The sequence below is a fragment of the Euleptes europaea genome, chromosome 18, assembly GCF_029931775.1.
Source record: "Euleptes europaea isolate rEulEur1 chromosome 18, rEulEur1.hap1, whole genome shotgun sequence".
Taxonomy (NCBI): Eukaryota; Metazoa; Chordata; class Lepidosauria; order Squamata; family Sphaerodactylidae; genus Euleptes; species Euleptes europaea.
The window spans coordinates 1,864,998-1,882,345 of NC_079329.1; the positions used below are offsets into that span (position 1 = coordinate 1,864,998).

General features: G+C 49.5%; 1 protein-coding gene across 1 annotated transcript; it reads right to left on the minus strand.

Annotated features, from left to right (window-relative positions):
- Positions 1–8,569: 8,569 nt before the first annotated feature.
- On the minus strand, positions 8,570–14,644 carry LOC130490132 (thialysine N-epsilon-acetyltransferase-like). Its single transcript, XM_056863944.1, has 6 exons — positions 14,582–14,644; positions 14,154–14,205; positions 11,906–11,989; positions 11,331–11,429; positions 9,950–9,990; positions 8,570–8,797 (listed from the first exon to the last, which is right to left on the minus strand). The coding sequence occupies exons 1-6, from the start codon at positions 14,642–14,644 to the stop codon at positions 8,570–8,572; spliced, it is 567 nt and encodes a 188-aa protein (XP_056719922.1).
- Positions 14,645–17,348: the final 2,704 nt, after the last annotated feature.

Sequence of the window (17,348 nt, forward strand, 5' to 3'; positions counted from 1 at the left end):
CAACCCTAAAAGGCAGAACCACAAACTTGCGCCAAGCTCGTCTGCCTGTTGGTGCCCCAGACGGCCAGTGGCGATTGGCTTCTTAGTGGCTTCCAGCAAATCAGAAGAGGCAGTTTTTGTAAAACTAGGCAGTTTTTTCATCATGTTTCCTGCATCTCCAAAAGACTGGCTCCTTAGCTACACTCAAGCTAGCAAGCTAAGGGAACTTCTTGAAAAGCTTTCAGCTGGGGTGATGTTATTTGCAAGGCTGGATTTGAATTGGAAACGGGGGTTGACTCATGACGGTGTGGTTGGTCAGGGAGAAGAAGGGAAGGTTCATGGGCCAGCGCCACCCCCACCCTCCACCGTACCCACTGCGATTCTTGCAGAGGTTGGCCTTGCTCCTGCCGTGTGGTTCCCCTTCTTGAACGAGCAGGCCTGCTCGCCTTAAGTGCATTTCTTTAAAACATTCCTATCCTGCCTTTCCACAAAGCTTAAGGCTGCTAACAAAATCAGTTCACCAAAGACAGCGAGCCAGAAAATCCAACAAGACGCCGCAAAATATCAGCACTGGCCAAGGCTCCGTTAATTTCTCTCTGCTCAGTGGTCCTGACACAGCACGTGCTCTTGGGGTATCTACTTCAGCACTTCTTTGAAACAGGCTGATATGGATAGGGGAGGGTTGAGCAATACCATGCAAGGTCCATCTTGGCCTGCCTCTGGCTTGCCGTCCCGGGAGGGACCGTGGCTTGGTGTCTGGCCTGCAGGAAGTCACAGGCCCAACCCTGGCATCTCCAGTTCAAAAAGAATCTGGTAGTAGGTGATGTGAAAGACCTCCCTCTGCCTGAGACCCTGGAGACCCGCTGCCAGTTTGAGCTGACAAGACTGACCTTGATGGACGAGGGATTCAGTAGAAGGCGGCTTCATTTGATCCCGGTGTGTGCCGCGCAAGGCTCCCATTGTATTTTGTCTGCCCGCTTCCCAAGAAGAGCGTGCCCGAGGAATCTCCTGAAGATCAGAGTGAACTCTTGACGGAAAGGAGCGAGATCTTTTTCTTGCAGCCTCAGGATTCCAGTCTGCCTGTGCGTGGATCAGGGTGTGTGTAGGTATTTTGGGGTCCTTCCTCCTTTTCCTCAGTTTCTGTCCCCAAATCTAGTGCCTGTCCTGCTGAGGTATGACAGATCACACACCTTTTGGGCAGGGATCTGGAGAAACTCAGGTACTTATTGCAAAGGTGCCCCACTTTTATATAGGGCTTGAAATTTGCAAATTTGGGGGGGGGAGATTTTTACTTGCAAAACGACCCTGAAAGGAAGACCACTGTGATACCTATGGTAGATAATTTCAGAGGGTAGGCATGTTGGTCTGTGGTAGAAGAGCCAGATTCGAGTCCTGGAGCCTTTTGAGATCAACAAGGTTTTCAGGGTATGAGCTCTCGAAAGCTCATACCCTGAAAACCTTGTTGATCTCAAGGGGCTCCTGGACTCGAATCCGGCTCTTCTGTGGTAGAGAAGCAAGAGATGCTTGCCCTCGGGTGCACAGCAAATCAGTGGCAGTGTTCTCAAATGCCTCTGCCTCCTGCTGTCCAAGATGCCCCCTCCCTGTGTTGGGTAAACTTGTGGTCACTAAAGATGCTTTCTGCATGGAAACCCAACTTGCTTCTCCCACTGGCTCCCCCCCCCACACACACACACACCAATTCGCCTCTCTGCTGTTCCATTGGCTGTTTTGCCGCTTTGTTGCCTCTGCTGACGCCATATAAAGCAGGTCTTTGGGTCTTCCTGGCTCCCACTTTCCAGGTGGAGCCCCTCTCCGTAAGCATGAGGTCTCCCCAGCTCTGCTGTCTCCTCCTGGCTGCCTCTTTGATGCCAGGGACGTCTCTGCCAGCCGGCACCAGAGAGCTCCAAGATCCCAAAAGCCAGGTGAGTGTCTTTGGAGCAGGTGGAAGAGGGGGGCTCAGTTTGGCCATCTAAGGAGGGCAAAAAAGACTGGATTTTGTGCTCCTAAGAACTGGGTGGAGGAGAGTTGTGAAGGAAGGTGGGGGTGGCCAGGTTGAGAGGTTAAAATACAGGTGGGGATGGGCTATGGCTCAGTGGTAGAGCAACTGCTTGGCATGCAGAAGGTCCCAGGTTCAATCCCCAGCATCTCCAGTTAAACAGACTAGGCAAGAGGTGATCTGAAAGACCTTTCTCTGCCTGAGACCCTCGAGAGCCGCTGCCGGTCTGAGTAGACAATACTGACTTGGATGGACTGAGGGTCTGATTCAGTATAAGGCAGCTTCATGTGTTCAAGAACCCCCAGCTTGGGTTTCAAACTGAAGGAGACCTGTGGGTTGTGTCATTACCAAGTTCTAGCTTTGGGGTTAATAATTGCTATTCCTCAACTGGAGAGCTTAGAAATTTGGGAGGGAAAGGGAAGCTGCAGGGAGGGCCAAGATTTCCCCCTTAATTCAGGGAAGTGACGGGGGCAGGAATCCAGGCACACATAAATGGAGGCTGGGAAATTACCCTCCTGAATTGGGGAGGGGGGGCAAGCAGTCTATTTCATCCCCCCTTGAATTTGGTGCCAGGCAGGATGGGTACAATTTGCTGATGGGAGGAAGGCTATTCAGAGTCTAGATGGGTTCAGAGAGCCAGTGTGGTGTAGTGGTCGAGAGTCAGACTAGGATCTGGGAGACCTGGGTTCAAATCCCCCACTCTGCCATGGAAGCTCAGTGACCTTGGGCCAATCACACTAACCTACCTTGCAGGGTTGTTGTGAGCAGAAAATGGATGAGAGGAGAATGGTGTGAGTCACGGTGAGTCCCCATTGGGGATCAAGGCAGGGTGAATATGTTAAATAAAATCTGTTTCCCAAGAAGCCTTTTTTCATTTCTAGAGGGTGGAAATGTTCCTTTTCCCCAGCCTTGGGGAGACTCTGTCCAGGCCAACAGTCACAGGGCTTTCAAATCCTACTGTGTGTTTTGAGGTGTGTGTGTTTTGGGGGGAGGGGGTCATTAGGCAGCTTAGATCCCTACCTCCCCTCACAAAAATCTTAATTTGCAAACTTTCTTTGCTTAGAACTTCCCTTCCAAACCAGGGATCCTGCCTGCATGTAAGTGCTTCCCTAAAAATCTTATTTTCTGGTCTCCCCTTTTGTCCCCCCAGGACTTGTCTGGTCATCTGTTCCTGCAGGAGATGCTTGGCCTGAGTCACCCCTACCAAGACAACCCCAACCGGTCCTTCCGCTCAACCCTTCCTTGGCAGCCTCCCCCGCCTCCTCGCACCCGCAAGGCTGGCTGCAAGAGCTTCTATTGGAAAACTCTGACGTCTTGTTAGCGCTCTGCTATGCTGTTGGGGGGGGCAGCATGAGGGGGTGGGTGTTGGTCTTTTCCTTGTCTGCTGTGGGGATGGTGCCAGAGACACTCGTTCACACATGCTCCACTTCCCAGCAGTGAGAGTCTACCTTTTAGCAAGAATCAAGTGGCAGGAACCTTCCAGACCGGAAAAACCACCGGGCCTCAGATGCTTTGGGTTCTTCTGGAATGGTCCCTTCCCTTGAAAGCAGTCAAAGAGATATTTTCCAGGGGTCCAAAAGGGATAATGGTTGTCCAAATGGGCCAGCCTCCATTTCCTGTTTTTGAACCTCTTATCTCTTCCCACCCCCAATCTAAGGAGGCACATATCTCTACTCGAGGCTGCCTTCAGGATAACTTCCTTTTCTCTCCCTGTAGATTTTGTGGGGTTTGTGGACTCTCTCTTCCCTCTGCAGCTGCCTGTGAAACAGACTCCACTTTCTGTACCTCTGCATCCTTGTGGCTGTTGCAATAAAGTATAATCTGTGTGCATTTCCATTTCTGTGTTGTGGGAGTGATTTTACTAACCAGAGGGGTGGTCTCTCTGGGAGGGGAGGTATACAGATACTGCCTTTTTAGAAATATAGGACTTTCTTCCAGCACTCCATCAAACACCTTAAAGACTAACACAAGCCAGGTGGCAAAGTCTGCAAAAGCCGTTGCCAGAGAGGGAGGGGCTGTGGCTCAGTGGCAGAGCCTCCGCTTGGCATGCAGAAGGTCCCAGGTTCAATCCTTGGCATCTCTAGTTAAAGGGAACGGGCAAGTAGGTGATGCAAAAGACCCCTGCCTGAGACCCTGAAGAGCCACTGCTGGTCTGAGTAGACAATACTGACTTTGATGGACCAGGGGTTTGATTCAGTATAAGGCAGCTTCATGTATTCAGAATAAAACCTGGCTAGTATTTAATGCAGCTCCATCTCCTGGATTATTGGCCACGGGTGAATCTGCTTCACAGTCCTTCTTTCTAATAGCAATGGAGGTATCTCTCCCCACCCGACCCCCTGCAGATCAAAAAAGTAGCTTATAGGTGGCTGCAGAATTGTGAGATTCCACAGATTTATTTGTTTACATCATTTATAGTCCACTTTTCTTTCTGGGACTCAAGGCCATTTATACAAATTAAGTCATAGAATCATAGAGTTGGAAGGGACCACCAGGGTCATCTAGTCCAACCCCCTGCACAATGCAGGAAATTCAAAACTACCTCCCCCCACACCCCCAGTGACCCCCTACTCCATGCCCAGAAGATGGCCAAGATGCCCTCCCTCTCATGAACTGCCTAAGGTCATAGAATCAGCATTGCTGACAGATGGCCATCTAGCCTCTTCTTAAAATCAATACAAGCAGCAGCACAGGGCATTCAATAGGCAGATCAGTAGGATTTGAATTGTATGAATCTGGAACCAACCAGAAACATAAACAGAATGGAAACAAAGCAGAAGTATTAGCATGACCTGTTAAATGATGCAAAAATTAAATGACAGGATCCTGCTTACAACAGTATGAACTATCGTGGTGGAGAGTGTCATCAAGACACAGCTGATGTATGGCAATCCCGTAGGGTTTTCAAGGCAAGAGAGGAACAGAGGTGGGTTGGCCACTGCCTGCTTCTGCGTAGCCTCTGGTCTTCCTTTGTGGTCTCTCATCCAAGTACTAACCAGGGCTGACCCTGCTTATCTTCCAAGATCGAGCTAGCCTGGGCCATCCAAGTCAGGACATGAAGTATACACTGAAGTACATCCCACAGTCCCACCCAAGAAGCCTGACTTTTGAGAACCCCTAAGTGGTCACTTGGACTACAAAAAGCCCAAGAGGGGATTTGAACCTGCTCTCAGTCAGGACCTCTGCTCCCCTGCCCCAACAATCATTTTAAAGATGTCAGTCACCTGCTGACCTCCACTGCACAGGGCACCAGAGGGAGGTGTTCACCGTTGTGTTCTGGCTCTCGGCCTTCTGGGGGCATCTCTTTGGCCGCTGCATGAAATGGGATGCTGCACTAGGCTCACCACTGATCTGATCCACCCGGTCTTCTCCTGTGTTTACGAGCTAAAAAGGTCCAGGTCCCTCTGCTGTTCCCGCCGCTGGGATTGCCTTTCTCCAGCTCCGAAAACGAATGCACAGTTGCTGGCTCCCTGTATTGGTCCACCCCCCTCGCCCCTGTCCTTCCTGCTTGGGCCTCCAAGTGGCTGAAAGCCCTCTTTCTTCTTTGGGGTTTTGTGCATCAAGGGTTAACTGGTCTGTGACGAGGGGTCCCTATCGCAGGGGGTCCATCACGCATCTCCTGACCTTTCCCTTGATGGAGATTAAACGTGATGAGTTTTTGTTTTAATTACCCCCCTTAGTGGAGGGAAAGCGGGGGTGGGTTGAAACGCAGGCCAAGGGCTCTGCCCCAGTTGGGCTGGCTACTTGAATGTAAATTCTATCTCGCCCCCCCCTTAACGAGAAATGGGGCCCAAGAGTCTGGCGCCTCTCTCCTTTCCCCAGATGAATATGGGGCCTGCTCCAGAGGGATTCACGGCTCATGCAAGAGGAAAACCCAGGTGAGCCCCATCAGCCAGACCTGTCTTTCCCCTGCTCTGCCTCTCCTTAGCAGCCCCCCAAACCCACCACCTGGCCATGGATGGGGGCAGAAGCCCGCCTGCTCCCTCTCCTCTTCCCTGGTTCCCTTCCTCTAAGTGGCCAGCCTCCTTCCAGGTGGCCTCTTCTCCCCCATCAGTGTGGAGCAAATGAGGAAAACCCTCATTTGATTCCTATTTATGGGTCTCAGTAGGGTAGTATTTGGGGCGATGGCCGTGGCTCATTGGTAGAGCATCTGCTTAGCATGCAAAAGGTCCCAGGTTCAATCCCCCGCACCTCCAGTTAAAAAGACCAGGCAGGAGGTGATGTGAAATACCTTTCTCTGCCTAGACCCTGGAGGGTGGCTTCTGGTCAGAGTAGAGCAGAGCTTGGACTGCAGTACTGCAGCTTACCACTCTACGCCAGTATTAGATTGGTTCAATTATTTTTGTTTTTTACAAATTGTTTAAATCCACTTCAGGCTAAAGTCCAAGGCAAGGAAAGAAAGATTTTAAACCTGTGGTTGTGGAAACTGCTGTCAAGTCACAGCTCATTTATGGCAATCCCATAAGGTGTTCAAGACAAGAGACATCCAGAGGGGGTTTGCCATTGCCTGCCTCTGTGTAGCAACCCTGGACTTCCGTGGTGGTCTCCAATCCAAGTACCAACCAGGGCTGACCCTGCTTCGATTACGAGATCTGAGGAGATCGGTTCACCTGGGCCACCCTGGTCAGGGTTTTTAAACCTGTAATAACCCATTAAAATACGAGCCCCGTGGCGCAGAGTGGTAAGCTGCAGTACTGCAGTCCAAGCTCCGCTCACGACCTCGATCCCAACGGAAGTCGGTTTCAGGTAGCCGGCTCAAGGTTGACTCAGCCTTCCGTCCTTCTGAGGGCAGTAAAATGAGTACCCAGCTTGCTGGGGGTAAAGGGAAGAAGACTGGGGAAGGCACTGGCAAACCACCCCATAAACACAGTCTGCCTAGTAAACGTCGGGATGTGACGTCACCCCAGGGGTCAGGGATGACTTCTCTCTGACAGTCGGATTTGCCCACACAAGCTGGTGACCGGGGAGAGGAATGGCAGAGCGGAGGATGAAGCTCACAAAACAACTTTCAGGTGACTCATGCCTCTTGAGCCCTGTGGCGCAGAGTGGTAAGCTGCAGTACTATAGTCCAAGCTCTGCTCACAACCTGAGTTCAGTCCCGACAGAAGTTGGTTTCAGGTAGCCGGCTCAAGGTTGACTCAGCCTTCCATCCTTCCGAGGTCAGTAAAATGAGGACCCAGCTTGCTGGGGGTAAAGGGAAGACAACTGGGGATGGCACTTGCAAACCACCCCGTAAACAAAAGTCTGCCTAGTAAATGTCGGAATGTGACATCACCCCATGGGTCAGGAATGACCTGGTGCTTGCACAGGGGACTACCTTTACCTTTACCTGACCCATTAAAACCCAATAAACTCCCACCGATCAACTAAAACAAGTATTTTTTTTAAAGCCTTCTGTTTTTTTATAACCCTGGATGTTAACACCATCTTTTGTGTGTGTGTTAAGTGCCGTCAAGTCGCTTTCGACTCATGGCAACCCTATGAATGAAAGTCCTGCAAAATGTCCTATCTTTGACAGCCTTATTCAGATCTTGCAAATTGAAGGCTGTGGCTTCCTTTATTGAGTCATCATCTTTTACTGCTGGCTTTTTTCTGTCTTCCAAAATGACTGAAGATTTGTGGCTTGCTGAGATTGGAGCAAGTGGGAACATTTCCTGGATTTCACCTTTATATGTGTGTGTGTGTGTGTGTGTGTGTGTGTGTGTGTGTGTGTGTGTGAACCTGCCACTAGATGGCACCCTAGACTATTCCTATAAAGAACACACTAGCCCTGCTGAGACATAGGAAAAAAATTGGACCACGATAAAAATGCAAAATTTCTCCTGTTTATAGTTTGCCTACTAACCGTAATAGAGAAAGTCCAGGACTGCAGGTTTGGTTTTTTCCATTCCACAGGTCCATTGCAAAGAGCACCGTGGAGCAAATGCCACTCCAGTCAAAGCCGTTTGATTTTTCCAACAATGTATTTATTTTAATTTTATTTAGTTATTTATTTAAAATCTTTATTAGCCACCTTGCTTCCTTGCAGAGCACAATGTGGTTTTCAATATAAATCAAGTAACAAAAAATTAATCGCATGAAATTACATTAAACATTTTTTTAAATCACAGTGTAAGACTGCTTTAATCAAATGCAGTCCTAAACAAAACCGTCTTCAAAACAGAAGTGGGGGGCAGGTGCACCTCCCTGGGGAGGCTGTTCCATAACTGAGGGGCTGCCACTGAAAAGGGCCTGCCTTGTTTACTAGGGTTGCCAGGCTCCAGGTGGTAGCTGGAGATCTCTTGCTATTACAACTGATCTCCAGGCAACAAAGATCAGTTCCCCTGGAGAAAACAGCCGCTTTGGAGGGTGGACTCCCATTGAAGTCCCTCTCCAAACCCTGCCCTCCTCAGGCTCTGCCCCAAAAACCTCCCGCTAGTGGCGAAGAGGGACCTGGCAACCCTAGAGAAGACGGCCCTTCAGCTAGGAGACGGCCATTCTCAAACTACCTTCTACGACGACGTGTGGGGAAAGTTCAAAGGCTTTTCTGCAAAGGAAGGGGTGTGGGGTGGCAGGGGGGCATAAGCCCTGTGTGGTGCGGTTATGGGCTCAGGGCTATGGTTGCTGGGCTTGGCCTGAGCTGGACCCGAGGGCCCCCCCAGGGCTGCGCCTTCCCTTCTGTGCCAGCCTTTGCAAGGCCTCTCCGCTCAGCTCCATGCTGTGCCACTGCTGGTGCGACTGGGTCATGTCCTTGGCCCCCAGGCGGAGGTAGAAGTCCTTGGCCGGACTGTTCCACTCCATCGCCACAAACCTCACCTCCTTGCACCCGGCAGCCAGGGCGATCTGGACAGGGCAGAGAGCGGACAACGGGTCACCGGGCAGGTCAGCACTTCCAAGGCAGAGCAGGGCGTCCCCCCACACACACAAGTAACCATGTGGGGCATCAGGCAGAGGAGGGTGCTGATGTGTGGCAGAGTTGACGTTAATTTTTGGGCCAATACGCTTTCCATTATGATTTGCTGCTGCTTGTGGCTTGCTCATATGTATTACTTGTAACTTGTATGATCTTTGAGTGATTGCATGTATAGAACTTTAGGTTGTATGTATTTATCACGTTTGTGTATTAGGGTTATTTGTCACTCAGTTTCACATGGTTTGGTTGTATGTTAATATTATAGATTAATACTGAGAATCGTTTATACTTGAGTGTGTACTGGTCATTCTTGACAACCTCCAGCTGGGGCCTGGAGATCTCCTGGAGTTACTATCTCCAGATGACAGAGATCAGCTCCCCAGAGAAAATGGATGCTTCGGAGAGTGCAGTCTATGATATACCATAGAGTCTAGCCAGGAGAAACTGCACTCCCTCCCTAGACACACACACCCAAATCTCCAGGAATTTCCCAAGCTAGGAATGGCAATGCTAGGCTCAGCAGCATGGTAGGTGACTGTCCTCCCCTCCTGGGCATGAAGTGCCCCCAGCCGACTCCAGCAGGCAATCAGTGTTCCTTGTTTAGGGGGGGCAGAAGACCTGGATCTGACCCTGAAGCAAAGGGGAACCCCCCCCCCCAGCAAGGTATAACGGGCCACACAGCTGAGACATCAGGGTATGGTATACAACATTTTCAACAGTTACAAACCAGCTTCCTAACTCTTATGTCATTCAGTCAAGACTCCTATCTTTAGCGCAACAGGCAGAAACCCACCAGGTATAGAGGTGGCGATGAGAAAAGCTTTGCCTGTTGAATTTTTGCTAGTTGTAAAGGCTTATTTTGGTAGTGTAAAGGCACTGGCCGTCCAGGCGGGAGCATGAAAGAGATATGCCTGTTTATTCAAGGTGGGAGTGGCTGTTCAGGGCTCAAGGCTGTATCATACGCACTAACTTGAACTGAGAACTGCAAAAGCGTTTTTTTGGGGGAAGAGGGCCTGGTCCCATGCAAAGCCCTCCCTTGCAGCCCGCACATCCGCACAATCACAAGACAATGGGGAACTCACCTCTGCCACCTTGCCCAGTAATTTCACTCCAATTCCTTTTCCTAACAAAGATAAGTGGGGGCGGGGGAGGTCAGTATTTTTTAAGCGCATAAAAATGAGATTTTGTCCAAAATAATGTTTTAAAAGACAATAATTATTTCCTCCAGAAAGCAAACATAGTTGTGTGTACCCACAGACTTCTCAGAGCAGGACTTTCCTGCTTATTCTTCCTGCTGCTTTCTCCTGACACCCTCCCCCCAACATTTTGTTCCTGGGGGGGGGGTCAGTGGACTCTCAAGAACAGCATGGGGGTAAAGTAGGAGGGGGGGATCCAGAAGCACCTTAAAGACTAACAAAATTTCTGGCAGGGTAGGAGCTTTCATGAGTCACAGCTCACAGCTCCAGGTTGGAAAATTCCCGGAGTATTGAGGGCGAAGCCTGGGGAGGACAGGGACCTCAGTGGGGTACAATGCCACAGAGTCCATCCTCCAAAGGATGGTGTAGTGGTTAAGAGCGGTGGTTTGGAGCGGTGGAGTCTGATCTGGCAAACCGGATTTGATCCCCCCACTCCTCCACACTGGGTTGGTTTCCCCACTCCTACACACGAAGCCAGCTGGGTGACCTTGGGCTAGTCACAGCTCTCTTACAGCTCTCTCAGCCCCACCTACCTCACAGGGTGTCTGTTGTGGGGAGGGAGAGGGAAGGTGATTGCAAGCCGGTTTGAGTCTCCCTTGAGTAGTAGAGAAAGTCGGCGTATGAAAACCAACTCTTCCTCCTCCTCCTCCCAGAGATCTCCCGGAATTACAACGGATCTCCAGATGGCAGAGTTCAGTTCCTCTGGAGCAGTGGTTCCCAACCTTTTTTTGACCAGGGACCACTAGGACTTTTTTGTTCGGTGCAGGGACCCCAAGATTCAAAATAAAAATTCCGAGAATTTGAAAATAAACTTTAATCATAAGTGTTAGTTAAACATTAAACTTAGAATAATATTTGAAAATATATATTTTATAATAGAGAACTTTTAACTGAAAATATTAATTTATTATGGGTTTATAACTTTGTTTTGTGGACCTTAATTTAGTTCTCGCGGACCCCTGGGGGTCCACGGACCCCTGGTTGGGAAGCAGTGCTCTGGAGGAAGTGGCTGTTCTGGAGGGTGGGGCTCTATAGCATTATACCCCATTGAGGTCCCTCCCTTCCCCAAACACCTCCCTCCCCAGACTCTGTCCCCAAATCTCCAGGAATTTCCCAGCCCATACGTTGCAACCTATGGGGGAGACACCCAGAATTATTTTCTGCAGGTCATCAGTAGGTAAGAACCTCCATGTTCAGAGACACACTATCAACAGACTCCTGAATTCTGCCTAGGGCCCAGCCTTTCCAGCCGAAGTCCTTAACGTACCTCTGAATTCTGACGCCACATACAGGCTCTCCAAGAACACGATTCTCCCATGAAGGACGCTGTACCCAAAGAAATACAGGGCGAAGCCAATGGGGCGAGCTATATTGGGATTAAGCACACAATCCATTTTTTATGCAGGGGGGAGCAGGTCGCTGTATTTCCCCTTGCGCTGTTTGACACTGCAGTGCTGATACATTCATTCATTGTGTAATGAGTATAAATTCTGAGGAAAGTTACTCCAAGGTGAAACATCAGATTCCACCTGTTGCAAAACCCCACAGGACCTGACTTCCAGTTCACCTTTCATGCATCCCTTTGCACTTACCTGATTCTTCTCAGACGTTCACTAAGGTCAAAAACTGGAGCTATTCAACCTGGTTCACCTCTCCTTCAACTGGACGGCCGAAGTAAATATTCTCCAGTCAATAATGCAACTAGATATCTGCAATACTTATCACAGCACCCACAGCTATCTGTTCTCCACTCTACTTTATAATTCACAGACAATGAGGAGACACCTCCTTTCCACCCATTTCTTCTGTAAGGGCTCTGAAAAGACAGGGGTGCTGGTTTACCTGCTTTGCCTCCCTTTTCTGCAGGCAATTCAGCCAGGATGCACTTGAAGAAGGGGTCTTCACCAAAGCCATCAGTCTTTAAAACTGGAAGGATCAACAAGAAAGAAGGAAGGATTTACGACACCCTTGTCTTGGCAGAAAGGGCCAGGGCTGGTTGGTATGCACTTCGGCTTCCTGCTATGATTGGGGTGGGGAGAATGGATATGAACACACACCAGGGGAGATTGGGAAAACTAGATTTGGAGCAGAAGCAAGACGAAGGGCTTTGCCTTGTGGGGTGATTACAGCCATACATATACAGCCAAGGTCCCCAACGTGGGCAGGGCCAGGTGGGGCTATTGTTCATGGGAGATTTAATTGACTGCAGATTTTTTAAAATGTTGCTTTGGCAGCAGCTGCCGCTACAACACAAGGATCTTCATGGTATTTCTGAAGGTAAGCTACGGCAGTCCCAGGTATGGGTAGAAGCTGAGTTCCCCCAGGAGAGGGAGCAGGGGGCTGGCTTCACTTCGTGGGGAGAGAGTTCCTGGGCAGCTTTTCCAATCCCATGGCAACAGCCACTCTTTGGGAATGAGGAGGAGCCGTCAGGCCCACTGATAAAGGAAGTGGGGCAGGAAGGGCCCTGCTGACTTCGGTTCCTCTGATGACGAACACATGAAGCTGCCTTCTACTGAATCAGACCCTCAGACCCTTGGTCCCCCCAAGTCAGTATTGTCTACTCAGACCGGCAGCGGCTCTCCAGGGTCTCAGGCAGGGGTCTTTCACATCACCTACTTGCCCAGTCCCTTTAACTGGAGATTGAACTTGGGACCTTCTGCGTGCCAAGCAGAGACTCTACCACTGAGCCACAGCCCACAGGTGAGAGTCAAGGGGAGGGGGGAATGGAGACAAAAAACATGGGGCAACTCTGTCACGGTCTCTGACATAATTATGGTATTTTGTGTACATGTGCAGAATTAATTCCATGTAGCGCTTGAACACAACATACAAACTGAACCACAAACTGCAGAGGTTTGTGTAATGAAAAGCCTGGCAACAGCTTGCAAAATGCAAATGTCCTTATAACAGGCTGACTGAATTCTCTCAAGGTCTGAATTCTTTCAAGAGCTAACTAACTTACCCTGGTCTTGTCCTTGAAGGGAGAAGAACATTCTTCACTATCTGCCAGAAAGGTGTATCTGAAATTACCCTTCCTGATTCAGCTGCCAGCTGCTCATATCTCAAGAGCAGAAAAGTCCTGCTATCCTCAAACCTTGAGAAGGTCTACTCAAAGACCTCAAGGCTATAAGTGCAGTAAGCTTCTTGCTCTCTATAACCTTGCTGAAGGCTATGTTTCCTACTGACCAGATGGTTACATGTTAAAATGTGAGCAATAATTGTGTTTTATGATTTATATAGTTATATATTGTATTGTAGATTTCTAAATAGTCTCATTTAATGCGTACTGTACTGAAGATGAGAATGGTATGAAAATTGAGTGTATGGAATGATCATGGAGCTCAGAAATGATTTATACTTTAAGCAAAATAGACCGAAAGGAAAGGAAGCCCATATTTGGTCATGGGGAGAAGCTAATAACCTGAACAGCTGCAACTGTACATTATTGCACTGCTCATGTTATCTGAAAGTGGGGAGGAAGATAGCCCTCCTGATGGTAAAATCAACACTCTTAATGAGTCTGAAACAGTATAAATACAGCCACAGTAAGCCCAGAGAATCAGAACCTTCCAAAGGCTCTCAAGAAAAGGCTGACTGGTATGTATGGCTTAAATATATTACTCTAGACTTTATGAATTAGATACTTTGAACTGAATCAGAATAATTTGACTGTTATATTTTAGAAGTTGGATTTTGAAACTGAATAGTATATAAGACTTGCTTGCTTTTACTTCATACATTGTAAATACATACATTGTACTTTGACAAGAGTTTTTATAGAAGTGTTAAAGACTTGATAATCTGTATTTACACATATTTTACTAGAAGTATATCAATAAAAAGACTTGCTTTTTAAAAGTAGGTAAAGTTGTTGAGTCCTGCTTACTCGATGACTGGCTGAATAAGATAACTTCCCTTCTCAGTAAGTGATACATTCTAAGAGCCTGTCATCTGAACAGCACGACCCGCTTCACTCCATACCCCTGGAGCTTATATTTGCCTGGAGGATGAGGATGGCATTGGGAGAGATTTCTCGATTGTTTATCCTGGCCCCTCCCCCAATGCCCATATGGTCTATAAAAATCCTAACCTTGAGAGTTTATGGTTACTTCGTCCAGCAAGTGGTGAAACTCTGCAATTTCCTAGGGAAACATGAACAGAGACTAGATGTATTTAAAAGGCTGTGATTTCCCCACCCCACCCTTGCAGCTAGGAATCTTTTAACACTTGCAAGACATAAAATTCACTGGGGACAACCTTCTTCAACCGGGAGTTGCCGGGGGGGGGGGGGGGCTGGGTCACCGCCTATTACACAAGAAATAACCAAGGCAAGAGTGCTCTGGAGCATATGCAGAATGCACTAGCCTGCCGAATGATTAACCACAACCAGCCAAGAGACGCCAGAGATGAGGGCACCCGGCTTTCTCTGGGCTGAAGCCACACAACCTCTCCGTTTGGAAATGAAGCCTTGATCCAGCACGAGTCCCTGGTCCCCAGTCCCAGCTGGGCACAACTCACCCGCATCAAGCCCATGAGGGGGTCGCAGTCCTCCCTTGTGGCTTGACGGATAACGCATTCCATGGCTGACGCAGGGCAAATGGCTCCCAGGGCTCACTTGGGCTAGAAAGCAGGCGACCTTTCACGGCCCCTGCCCTGCCCTGCGGCCCCACAACCCTCCCACTTCTTGGGCAAGGCAAAGTTTGTTCTGGATTCTCTCCAGCTGGTGAGGGAGCACCATATAGGGTACATGGGATGAGAAGTTTCCCCCCCCTCCCCAAGAGAGAGAAGGCAGGGGGCCATTTCAGTTGATAAATGAGAAACCGCTCAAGATTTGTAAATAGATTGTTGAGCCTGTGAGGAGTGTGGCAACCGCCTCCCTAAATGCTCCTCTGTTCAGGCTGGTGCTAACAATTAGAGTAGCTATGTAAGCAGACTAGGGTTGCCAACCTCCAGGTGGGGCCTGGAGATCTCCTGGAATTACAACTGATCTCCAGACTACAGAGATCAGCTCCCCTAGAGAAAATGGCTGCTTTGGAGGGTGGACGTACGAAGTTATGCCCCATGGAAGCCCCTCCACTCCCCAACCCTGACACTCCCCAGGCTCCACCCCCAAATCTCCAAGAATTTCCCAACCTGGAGCTGGCAACTCTAAGCACAGTATCCTAAAAGGCAAACAGGGTGTGTATGTGTTGTTATTACTCCAAGGTCTTCTTTCTTGGGGAGATGGGGGCTTGGAGATCTTTGGTGGTTTCCATCTCCTCTCTCCTTCTCTTCTCTCCATGCTTATACTGCCCTCCACCCACCCCAGTGAACACGGGCCCTGGCCGCCACCACCCCTGAGAAGGGTTATGTGAGTCACAGGAGCTGCTAACTCAAGGGAGGGGGCTACTCAGTGACCTGCTCCCCCCAAGCAATCTGCAGGGCCCGGCCTGACTCACTCTGGCTGCCTTGTGCCTCCAGAAATCCAGCTGTGCTTACCCCAGGGAGGAGGGAGGGCTTCCTCTTCAGAGCTTTTTATTCTTTGGGGGGGTCCTGTCAGTTCTCTGGGCTCTGTTTTCTAGCTTTTTCTGCTCCTTGTATGCCTGCTGTGTAGTTCTTGTACACAGTGTATACAACAGCTACATAAGAAACAGGCATCGTTCACAGGTAGAATGTATAATGGTGGTGTGTTGAGGTGCAAATGGCGTGTTATGTGGAGGCAGGCAGGCTGGCCCTCTGAACAAAACCTTCAGAAGGTTTTGACCTGGCTTGCCCAGTCTCAGAAGCGAAACAGGGTCGGCCCTGGTAAGTATTTGGTTGAGAGGCCATGAAGGAAGTCCAAGGTTGCTACGCAGAGGCAGGCCATGGCAAACCACCTCTGACTGTCTCTTGCCTTGACCTGGATGGCCCAGGCTAGCCGGATCTCATCTGATCTCAGAAGCTAAGATGGGTCGGTCCTGGTGAGTTACTTGGATGGGAGTCCACCAAGGAAGTCCAGGGTTGCTATGCAGAGGCAGGCAATGGCAAACCACCTCTGAATGTCTCTTGCCTTGAAACCCCTACAGGGTTGCCAGAAGCTGGTTGCCACTTGACAGCCCTTTCCGCCACCGCTAAGAAATAGGTCAGTCCCATACAGTGGGTGGGTGGGGGGTGTTTCCTTTATGGCTGGCTGATAATTTCACAAAACTCCTGTTTCTTCTTGCTGCAAAGCATTAATCTTACAGCATCGAAACGACTGAGAGAGGAGAAGAATGGGTTAAGCTACTGTGCTAATGGGGGGGGGGAGGGACAGTCCCCACTGCTTTCAGGCCAGAACCACGTTTCGAAAAAGAAACCGCTTGCTCTTCTGTGGTCTTTTGCCTGTGGTTAGGAGCCATGTCAACAACTCCTTTGCAGCGAGAAGAAATGGGAGTTTTGTGGCTTCCAAGATTTCTAGCCGAAGATTTAATGGACTGCAGCTCTACACAAAAGCAGAGGGCCAGAATAAAGGGGCCAGGGGTCTTTGCGGGGTCACAAGGAAACTGCTGGCTGTTAGAGGCTCCCTTTTCTGTGCTGTTTGGACTTCACATACACACACACATCCCCGACAAAGTGCATCTTCTCTCGGGCTGACGGTGCCCCTCTGGGGCCACGTGAAGGGACAGGTCCAGTTGCTAGCAATGTGGAGCAGAGGGCTTGCAAGGGCACGCCCAGAAAGGAGGCTGCCTGGCACGAAAGGCTTGCTTGTGGTTTCTTGGACAGAAAGTAGCAGCCCACCCATTCCACAGGCTGAAGCAAGGAATGGGTAAAGGGCTGGTTTTTTTTTTTTTTTAGCATAGATCAGGGATCCTTGCCATGGCACCCACCAAGACCATGTGTTGGCGCCCGTGTTTTTATAAAGTGGGTGGGGCTTTTGCCAAGCAGGGTTTCTGATTGGCCCCTGAAGATCTGGTTGACTGTAATGTTGTTTTAGTGGCAGCTGCCATCCCGCTTTCCTTTTCTCCACCCCTCTTCCCCAGCGTATTGTTTATTCACTCCTCTTCACTTGGGCTTCCTCTGTGTGTGTGGCTCCGCCTCCTGCAGCAGCCATTTTGGAGGTTGTGGCCTCCACCCTGGGTCAGATCTCCAAAGGTGCCCATGTGCTCAAAAAGGTTGGATACCCCTGCCATAGATCAAAGACAACGAAAGGGGGGCATGCTACCACATGAACACATGAAGCTACCTTATACTGAATCAGATCCTTGGTCCATCAAAGTTAAGGTTGCCAACCTCCAGGTAATAGCTGGAGATCTCCTGCTATTACAACTGATCTCCAGCCAATAGAGAT